The sequence below is a fragment of the Pseudophryne corroboree genome, chromosome 8 (genome assembly GCF_028390025.1).
Source record: "Pseudophryne corroboree isolate aPseCor3 chromosome 8, aPseCor3.hap2, whole genome shotgun sequence".
Taxonomy (NCBI): Eukaryota; Metazoa; Chordata; class Amphibia; order Anura; family Myobatrachidae; genus Pseudophryne; species Pseudophryne corroboree.
In genome coordinates this window covers 201,538,092-201,548,824 of record NC_086451.1, presented here as the reverse complement: position 1 = coordinate 201,548,824, position 10,733 = coordinate 201,538,092, and the positions used below count along the sequence as shown (strand labels likewise).

The 10,733-nt window shown below is 43.6% G+C and overlaps 1 protein-coding gene across 1 annotated transcript; it reads left to right on the top strand.

Moving 5' to 3' along the window:
* The first annotated feature begins 263 nt into the window (after positions 1-263).
* Positions 264-10,517, top strand: LOC134949809 (zinc finger MYM-type protein 1-like). Its single transcript, XM_063938533.1, has 3 exons — positions 264-528; positions 3,957-4,018; positions 7,911-10,517. The coding sequence occupies exons 1-3, from the start codon at positions 264-266 to the stop codon at positions 10,515-10,517; spliced, it is 2,934 nt and encodes a 977-aa protein (XP_063794603.1).
* The last annotated feature ends 216 nt before the right edge of the window (positions 10,518-10,733 follow it).

Here is a 10,733-nt window from a genome sequence, read left to right as displayed (position 1 = left end):
AGATGGTACAGATAGCGGCAGATGGTATTAGACTCAATAATCAGTATCACAGATAATGCAGTAACATTGGCACAGGAACAAAGGAAATGCTGTAGCAGATGTAACATCGATGGCAAGATGTAATATGAGATGCAGTGTGAACCACTGAAGAAGTCCCAATATAATGAGCACACAATAGCAGACAGTTGCAGTGTAAACCACTGATAAAGTCAATATAAAGAAATACACAATGTTACTGACCACTGAAGAAAGAAAGGATACCAATGGTACTGGATATTGATGGCAGAGCACCAATGCAGCTAGAGATCAATGGCGGAACACCGATGGAGATGGAGATCGATGGCGGAACACTGATGGAGCTAGAGATCGATGGCGGAACACCGATGGAGCTAGAGATCGATGAAGGCACACTGATGGAGCTAAAGAGCAATGGCAGAACACAGATGGAGCTAGAGAGCAATGGCGGAACACCAATGGAGCAGGAGGAGATCGATGGCGGAACACCGATGGAGCACGAGGAGATCGATGGCAGAACACAGATGGAGCAGGAGATCGATGGTGGAACACCAATGGAGCTAGAGATTGATGGCGGAACACCGATGGAGCTAGAGATCGAAGGTGGAACACCGATGGAGCTAGAGATCAATGGCGGAACACAGATGGAGCCAGAGATCGATGACAGAACACCGATGGGCCAGGCAGAGCTCCAAGTAGGATGGAACTCATACAGGGTATGACAATCATAGCACTGGCGATCAGGCAGTCCTTACCCAGCATTCTTATAGGAGCCAGTGTGCAGGGATTGGCTGGGATGATCATGTGGTGCAGGGAAGCTCAGACAGTCACCTAATTCACTGTGCTGCAGTCAGGTGATCAGGACTTGTCACAGCAGTACTCCAGGCTTAGTCTCTTGTGGATTGAGGCCTAGTAGGCCCAAACACTAGGAAGCAGACATTATGGTGAGAAAGCTATGCAGGAACAGCATGTAAAGACTTTACTGCAAGCTGGGTGTGATGAACAGAGAGCCTGGTTGCTGAGCACTGGATCTTGGCAATTACACACACAGTGGAATTCCTGATCAGGTGCTAACCAGCAAGTAATCAAGACTGCAGTTTGTATGTGAAGCAGATGCCTGTTTGCAGAATAAGCAGAGGTAAGCCACAGAACATGAGAAATACTGTGAGGATCGTGACACAGGATACCTATTTGAAACGGAACATTTTGGATATCAGACTTGTACTGGTGATACAGGGTCTTAGACTGAAACCGATGATACAGGATATCAACAGGAACTGATGATACTAGATATCGGACTGGGACTGATGATACAGTATATTGGACAGGATCTCATATTACAAAATTTCAGTATGGAACTGATAGTTCTGGATTTCAGAATAGAACCAATAATACAGGGTATCGAGCTGAACCGATAATGGAGTCAGGTAGTGCCGCAAGATGAGAATCTGCCCTGGAGTGTCTGGATAGGATAAAGATGCACAGAAGGTCACTCATGAATGACTGGCTGCCCCAGATTGGTCACATGGAGAAAAACAAAATGGCAGCGCCCAACAACCGAACGCGTCAGAAGCCCATCTCTGCAAAGCACCAGAGATTCCATACCAGCCTGCGCACGGATTCCCTGCCCTCACCGTCAGACAGCAGCATCTGCTAACCAACCAAGCAGACAGCACTACTGCATCAGCTAAGCACCAGGACCCCTGAAGCGCACTTTACAAGGTCATGAAGTACCAACCCTTTTTGAAGTGGTCTCCGAACACACTTTGATCTTTAAAGGATTTTCCAAATGGAACTTCTGAATCAAATTGTGAGTGAGCACATCAGAAGCATCAATCCAGGCTCTCTCTTCTGGACCATATCCCTTCCAATCAATAAGGTATTGGAGCTGACCATAATGACATTGAGTATCTAAGATTTTCTTGACTTATAACTCCGTTCCTCATTGAGTGCGGACCTTTGAAGCTTTAGGAAGGGTAGACTGAAAATTATTAAAAATCATAGACTTCCACAGAGATATGTTATATTCCAAAGCAGTCCGTTTGTAATACGGTTTATTTCTTATGCATCAGTTGTTATGCATACCCTCAATTGCCATAGTTGGTCTCCTGTCTATAGTGCCAGAGTGAGTTTGCCTAATCACTGTTATGCCTGTTAAAGGAAAATTCCTAATTTAATTGGCCAACAGTGCAAGTCAATACAAGTCTTGATACTGTATAGCGGTCTCAATTTTTAAATAAAAGTGATCCGCATGCATAATACTCTCGAGTAACAATAAGGAATGATTCCTATTTACCAGTGTGAATCAAATAAAAAGTTGCAAAGTAACTTCAGAGTAAATTCCCCCTGAAGTTAAATCTCCATGTATTAAGAGCCTCTCACACCGACTATCAATATTATTAGAGTATCTATTTATGCATGGGGACACGTTGCTTTAAAGGGTATAGCAATCCCTCCTTGCATCGAAAGCAACTGCCATATACAGTAATGTTATTCAATTATGTGATATCCAACTCTGTTGCACAAATTTCGGAGATACTGCTTATGTTAGGGGTGTTGCAACCCCAGTTATATTCCAAAGCAGGCCATTTATAATACGGTTTATTTCTTATGCATCAGTTGTTATGCATACCCTCAATTGCCATAGTTTGTCTCCTGTCTATAGTGCCAGAGTGAATTTGCCTAATCACTGTTATGCCTGTTAAAGGAAAATTCCTAATTTAATTGGCCAACAGTGCTAGTCTAATACTGTTGATACTGTATAGCGGTCTCAATTTTTAAATAAAAATGATCCGCATGCATAATACTCTCGAGTAACAATAAGGAATGATTCCTATTTACCAGTGTGAATCAAATAAAAAGTTGCAGAGTAACCAGTGGCGTCACTTAGGGGGTGCGGGGGGTGCGGCCCGCACCCGGGTGTCACCTTTCACTGGGGTGACACCAAGGCACTCTCACGTCCGCACCCCCTCCTCCTATAGCGGGACCGCAGTCACGCCCGCTATGTTTAAAACATTAAACAGACATCCCCCTTGCGCCGCGGACAACCCGACGGACAGCGCGCTTGCGCCGCCGCCGGGGGTTTTGTCACTACTGGGGTCCGGCGGGCACTGTGTCTCTCATTGCCGCCGCTACACGCTGCGGAGCTATGGACGGAGAACAGACTCGCGAGATGATGACATCATCATCTCGCGAGTCTCTCTCTCTCTGCACTGTAGCGGCTGTAGTGAGAGGCTGGGAGGCGCTTGGAGGAGCGGGCGGGGACTCTGCGGGGCAAACAGACACTGCGTGTAGCTGTGTCTTGTGGCGCAGCTCGCACGGAGTCGTACCCTCAAGAAGCAGCAGGGGCAGGGCTGGCCTGGCCAGGCCTGTATGTTCGTCTGGACCTATTGCTGAGTAAGTTGGTATAAGCTCCACCTGTACAGTCTGAGGGCAGGAGGATGTACTAACCTCCCCCACCGCATTTGGCTTTTCTCAGCACTCTTTTTGTATTCTCTTTGCGGTTACTGGTCACCGCACCGCTGCCTGGCGCTACCCGGGCCATTGCTCCCCCACACTACCCGTCTCCATTCTCCTCTCTGCCATCCGCATCATCCCCGCTGTGGCCACTGATTCCTCCGCTCTCCGTAGAGCTTGGGCAGCGCTGCGCTCCCCCTTTCAGCTGCGCATGCGCACTTGTCACAACTTCCTGGTAGGCAGCTGACAGGGGGAGCGCAGCGCTGACCAAGCTCTACGGAGAGTGGAGGAATCAGTGGCCACAGCAGTGATAATGCGGATGGCAGAGAGGAGAATGAAGACGGGGAGCAATGGGTAGCGCCGGACAAGAAAAGCCAAATAATGCGGCGGGGGAGGTTATTACATCCCGCCCTATGTTACTGCTGTACAACTGTACTAAATGCAGTTGAATAATTGTTTATTTGATAAAATGTAATTTACATTAGATTTTGTAAGTGTGTATTGCATGGCACGACAAATCCTGTGGCCAAGATGCCATGGCGACCAGGTATTGGTGCCTGGCGACCAGGGCCATGAACACTATGAGGAGGGGACTGGGAACGTAGTGAGGATGGGGCCGGGCATGCGGTCAGGCAGGGTAGCGTCTAGTTACCCTTCGTGGAGAGGACCTTTCCCACAACCCCCTGGGTCCATGTCACAAACTATTTTGAATAGTAACCTGTGGCGAGCGAAGCGGAGCGAGACACCGAGCCCGAAGCATGGCGAGCGTCCAATGGTGTATAGGTAAAACGAAATAACCACAAACGAACGGAGAATGTATAAAACATTTAGGTGCTGTAAGGGTGGAAGTCATGTACTGCCCTCTCGTGCTGTCACTTCCTGGTCCTGATCACGAAGGGAATATTGACACAACCGGTAAGGCAGGGGCTGGACAGCTATGGATGATAGCGCTGACGATACTTCAAATGAGGTGCCGACCTCCAGCCATTCTGGGCTCGCGAACCGGCAGCCAATCAGGAGCATTGCCGGACCACAAGCTCCTATTGGTTCGCAAGTAGGCGCCACATTTAAAATGGCTCCTGGCCGCCCCCAACACTGTGCCTGGTTATCCCTATCCCACCGATAGCCTGATGCATGGCAGCTTCGCATTCCTGCTGCTTGGTCTCCCACAGCCTGCCCGTCTGTGAGCTACACGGTGAGGGACCTGCATAACAATAAGACTTCAGGCAATGGTGAGTACAGTACTGGAACTTTTTTTTTAAGTGTATCTGGCTGGCTTTTACAGGGTTTTTTTTTTGTTCATGTGGATCCGGCTTTTGCAATGTATTTTATGTGGATCTTGCTTTTTAAGTCTTTTTTTAATGTGGATTTTGCTTTTTCAGCATTTTTTTTGTAACGTGGATCAGACTTTTTACGTTTTTTTATGTGGATCTGACTTTTTAAGTATTTTTTTGTTAATGTGGATCTACCTTTTGCAATGTATTTTATTATTTTATGTGGAATTGGCTTTTCAGTGGCCCTCATTCCGAGTTGTTCGCTCGCAAGCTGCTTTTAGCAGCTTTACACACGCTAAGCCGCCGCCTACTGGGAGTGAATCTTAGCTTCTTAAAATTGCGAACGAAAGATTCGCAATATTGCGAAAAGACATCTCTGTGCAGTTTCTGAGTAGCTCCAGACTTACTCGGCATCTGCGATGAGTTCAGTACTTGTCGTTCCTGGTTTGACGTCACAAACACACCCAGCGTTCGCCCAGACACTCCTCCGTTTCTCCAGCCACTCCCGCGTTTTTTCCAGAAACGGTAGCGTTTTTTCCCACACGCCCATAAAACGGCCTGTTTCCGCCCAGAAACACCCACTTCCTGTCAATCACATTACGATCACCAGAACGAAGAAAAAACCGTGAGTAAAATTCCTAACTGCATAGCAAATTTACTTGGCGCAGTCGCACTGCGGACATTGCGCATGCGCACTAAGCGGAAAATCGCTGCGATGCGAAAAAATTTACCGAGCGAACAACTCGGAATGACCACCAGTGTTTTTTATTTTTAATGTGGATCTGGCTTTTTAAGTATTTTTTTGTTAATGTGGATCTGCCTTCTGCAATGTATTTTATGTGGATATTTTGTGTGGATTTGGCTTTTCCAGTGTTTTTACTTTTAATGCGGATCTGGCTTTTTAAGTATTTGTTTTTTTTTATGTGGATCTGGCATTTGCAATGTATTTTATGTGGATTTTGCTTTTTTTTATTTTTAAGATATGCAGAATACCTGCTCCGTAATGTGTGTATGTGTGGAGGGGTTGTTGTGCCCACAGCGGGGTTAGATGAGGTTTATTGCAAACAAAGCAAATGAAACGTTGACATCTTCCTAAGGCGACCATCAACATTTTTACGTTTTTACAATATGCAGCACGGATGGTGTAATGGTTAGCATTACTGCCTAACAGCACAGAGGTCGTGTGTTCAATTCCCACCTCGGCCCTAACTTTGCGGAGTTTGTATATTCTCCCCGTGCTTGCACCACAATCCAAAAATATACTGGTAGGTTAATTGGCTCCCAACAAAAAATTAACCCTAGTGTGAATGTGTGTTCATATATATGTGGTAGGGAATATAGAGTGTAAGCTCCACTGGGGCAGGGACTGATGTGAATGGCCAAATATTCTCTGTACAGCGCTGCAGAACGTGTTTGTGTATATTCGGCTAAATGTCGCCATTTCAGGACTTCCGTCCTTTTTTTCAAGGCAGAACACAATCAAATGTGCAACATCTTAAGTAGACCTGCATCTGGCGTTTACTGGTATGCAGAATGAGGACAAACCCCGCTGGTGGCCCCAGTGCTGATGATGGCCGCAATCCTTGTGCATACGGGTAACCATAGATATCTACAGCGTCCCGGGTGCGCTTGCTGTGCTGTGTCCACAACCCAAATCTATACAAAGGGAAACTATTATTGGATACATTGGGGTCTATTCAAATGTTTTGTGGGCGCCGAAATGTATTGGGCTCCCACCGAAGCTATTCAAATGCCCCCCGTACCATGCATGTATGTATATATATATATATATATATATATATATATATATGGGTGTAAAGGTGTAAAGAAAATGGAGAGCACTCGTCAATGTAATATTGGTAACACTTTATAAAAAGGTAATATATCCCCATACATAGAGGTTAAAATTCAGTCGTATAACGGGACCATCCCACAAGTGTAGCCGTCCATCTGCTTCTCAGCTCTGCTGGTCTCTCACACCGGCTCCGGACTCCGGACCCAGCGTGTGACTTCACGAACGTCCACGTTGTTTATTATATATATATATATATATATATATATATATATATATATATATATATACACACAGGTTGAGTATCCCTTATCCAAAATGCTTGGGACCAGAGGTATTTTGGATATCGGATTTTTCCGTATTTTGGAATAATTGCATATCATAATGAGATATCATGGTGATGGGACCTAAATCTAAGCACAGAATGCATTTATGTTACATATACACCTTATACACACAGCCTGAAGGTCATTTTAGCCAATATTTTTTATAACTTTGTACATTAAACAAAGTGTGTCTACATTCACACAATTCATTTATGTTTCACATACACCTTATACACACAGCCTGAAGGTCATTTAATACAATATTTTTAATAACTTTGTGTATTAAACAAGTTTGTGTACATTGAGCCATCAAAAAACAAAGGTTTCACTATCTCACTCTCACTCAAAAAAGTCCGTATTTCGGAATATTCCGTACATAGAGCTGTGAAAGAACAGGGGTCATCCCATGGATACCATTGCACACGAGTTCTAAATGGACACTAATGTGCAGGTTTCGACAAGAATACCTCATAGGGAGACCCTTGTACTTGGATATTATGGCCAAGCAGCTGTTCATAAACCTCTAATCACAAAGAAGAATGCAGCCCAGTGCTTACAATGGTATAAAGAGCACAAAAATTGGACAGTGGATCGATGGCAAGTGTTATGGAGCGACGGATCACGGTTTACACTTTTTAGTTCAGTTGAACGTGTTTTGTTTTGGCGATTGCCAGGAGAGCATCTGATACCAGAGTGTACAGTACCTACAGCATGGAGGTGGTAGCATTATGCTACATGGGGCTGTTTCAGCTGGTATGGCAAGGCTCCACTAGTTGTAATGCTAGAGATAGTGCATCTGCATTCTTTTTCTTTGTGGTCACATTATCAAGCGAGATGGGGAGGGCAGGGTGAATTTAAATATTTAAAGCAACTTCCCCATGCAGTGTTCTGTACCTGTAATAAACCTAGCAGGGTAGCAGCAGAATCGCATGATCCAAGATCTGCCTTCCTCTTCCTGTCCTATTCACGATAGATTTACATTTTACTTTTTTTTGTTTTTAGTTTTGTTTAAAAAAAATGCAAATAATGCCTCTTTATAATTTGCAGGGATATTCTATCATGATGCATGGAGTGCATAAATCAAAGAGGCCAAGTGGATGCCAGCAAAGGAAAGCAAAAAAGGCAAGAAATAAATCACTGAAAACACTAGCTGGATCCATGCTTCAGTTTGTCAAAAGACAGGATGATGGGCAGGGTTCATCAAAAGACACAGCTCCTCAGTGTCAGTCTCCAATTGATACTGCTCATACTTCTGCTGAAGAGGAAGATGTGGAAATTGCAGAATTTACAGCAGAAAAACAAGTAGTGGAAATAGAAGAATGTGAAGCAGAAGAAAGTGCTGAAAGTGACTCTAGCCATGATACTGTAAAGGAGATGAGTGGTGTTACGGAGAAAGATTTGCACATTTTACATGATGTTTCTTTCTGGGAAATACCAGTTCCAGATCATTTTCGGGTTGAAATTATCAAAAGGGGAAGCGATTATTTCCAAAATAAAGATGGACCTTTCAGTGCAGTGGCGAGGAAAGATTTAGATACAAAAGCAAAGGGTGGTGTACGCCAGATTTCAAAAGAGTGGTTTTACAAGATAATGCCAAATGGTGAGAAAATTCTGCGGTCATGGATGGTTTACTCAGTTGTCAGCAACAAATTATACTGTTTTTGCTGCCGACTGTTTGCCATTAGTGCTACAAGTATGACATCCAAATTTGTGACTGGGTTTCAGAAGTGGTGGAAACTAAACCCGAAAGTACATAACCACGAGACTTCTGAAGAACACCTATGCTGCCTTGAAAAGTGGAAAACATTGGCAGCAGGACTTAGGCTGCACAAAACCATCGACGCCAAAAGTATTTCTTTAATGGAAATGGAAAAGAAAAAGTGGAGGGATATCTTGCACAGATTGCTTGATATCACGTTGTTTCTTGCCAAGCAGAATCTGGCATTCCGCGGCCACAAGGAAGATGAGACTTCGTTGAATAAAGGGAACTTTCTTGAGATGGTTGAGGTATTTTCAAAATACGATCCAGTGCTGAAAGAGCACCTAATGAGATTGAAACGGAACACGTGTAAACTTAAAGTTTCAGTCTCATATCTAGCACCAAACACTCAGAATGAGTTTATAAGTGTCCTGGCAAATCATGTGAAGGAGAAGCTTGTCATGGACATAAAGTCTGCAAAGTATTTTGGGATCATGTTTGACAGCACACCTGACATATCACATACTGACCAGATGTCCGAAGTGATCAGATATGTAACAATCAACAACATGAAAGTTGAAGTAAAAGAGGTATTTCTCGGATTTTTCCCTTTAAAGGGGAAAACAGCTGCTGACCTCAGTTCTGACATTTTAAAAACACTGGAAAATGATGGACTGGACATAATGATGTGTCGTTCTCAAGGCTATGATAATGCTGCCACTATGGCTGGAATCCATGGAGGTGTACAAGCCATTCTTAAGAGAAAGAACAGGAAAGCTATTTTTAGTGGATGTGTGGACCATTCGCTTAATTTGTGCGGTCAGCACTCTTTTGCTGAAAATGCATCATGTGTGACATTTTTTGGAACTCTTGAGGCAATGTATTCTTTCTTTGCTAATTCAACCCATCGATGGGATGTGTTAATTGAACATACTGGAGTATCAGTGAAAAGGTTATCAACAACACGCTGGAGTGCTCATCATGCTGCAGTTACGCCAGTTAAGGAAAAGCTTGATAAGTTTGTGGACGCGATTGAAGCTCTTTGTGATGTACATGAAAACGTGGACACAAGAGGAGCAGCACAAGGTCTTTTGCCTGCTGTCTGTGATTTCACTTTTCTGTGCTACCTGTACTTCTGGTGTGATGTACTTCAGGAAGTTAATCTTACACAGCAGTACCTGCAGATTAAGGGCTTAACCCTCGACAAGGTGGTGGCAAAGTTAGAGGCGCTTAAACTTTTTCTGCATGAGGAACGCAGTCACCTAGTGGAGCACGCAATTGAAGAGGCGCTTTCAAAATCAGCTGAATATGGAATTGCAGTACAGAGAAGAGCCAGGTTTAAGAAGCGGTTGGCAGGGGAACAAGCAAGCGACGCTGGACTCTCTCTTCAAGAAGAAAATAAGAGGGCAATGTTTGAGTGCATTGATCGCTTTCTTTCTGAACTTCAGATCAGATCAAGAGCCATCCAGGAAATATCAGCCATGTTTGAAGCTGTTCAAGCGAAGAGTCTCATATCTGCCACTGATGAACAGTTAAAGGTGTCTGTTCCAAAACTAACCACTTTCTATGATGAGTTATCGGAAGATTCACTTTTAATAGAAATACCAAGGCTAAGAAGGCACCTGAAAGCAGCAAACATTGATCTGGAAAAAGCCAAAGATTGGCCAATATTAGATGTTTTAAAATTCATAGCAGAATGGGACTTTGTAGAATCTCTACCAAACCTTTTACTAAGTCTAAAATTATTTCTGACGATTTGTGTGTCTGTGGCTTCATGTGAGAGGAGCTTTTCAAAGCTGAAACTTATAAAGAACTATTTGCGATCTACCATGGGACAATCAAGGCTTTCTAACCTTGCAATACTGTCAGTTGAAAGTGAGTTGGCGAAAGACATCGACTTTGATGAAGTGATTCACAGGTTCGCAGCTTTGAAGGCCAGGAAAGGAAAGTTTTGATTATTTTGTTGAGATGTTGGCTAAGTGCAATAATGCTTCTGTGTTTTTTACTGTTTATGTTTTTTATGGTACTATTTTCAACTATAGAGGTATGCAAATAAGTACTTTGTGTGATTTGTTACTGTTACTGTTTATGTTTTTTTTTATGGTACTATATTAAACTATAGAGGTGTGCAAATAAATACTTTGTGTGACATACTTTGTTGTTTATAATCA

Bases quoted from the DNA above. Each gene is read 5' to 3' on its own strand.
- LOC134949809 (XM_063938533.1), top strand. From the start codon at position 264: ATGGTACTGGATATTGATGGCAGAGCACCAATGCAGCTAGAGATCAAT. The intron at 529-3,956 runs GCAGAACACAGA...AATTTACATTAG, and splicing joins GGAGCACGAGGAGATCGATG to ATTTTGTAAGTGTGTATTGC. The intron at 4,019-7,910 runs GTATTGGTGCCT...TATAATTTGCAG, and splicing joins CAAGATGCCATGGCGACCAG to GGATATTCTATCATGATGCA.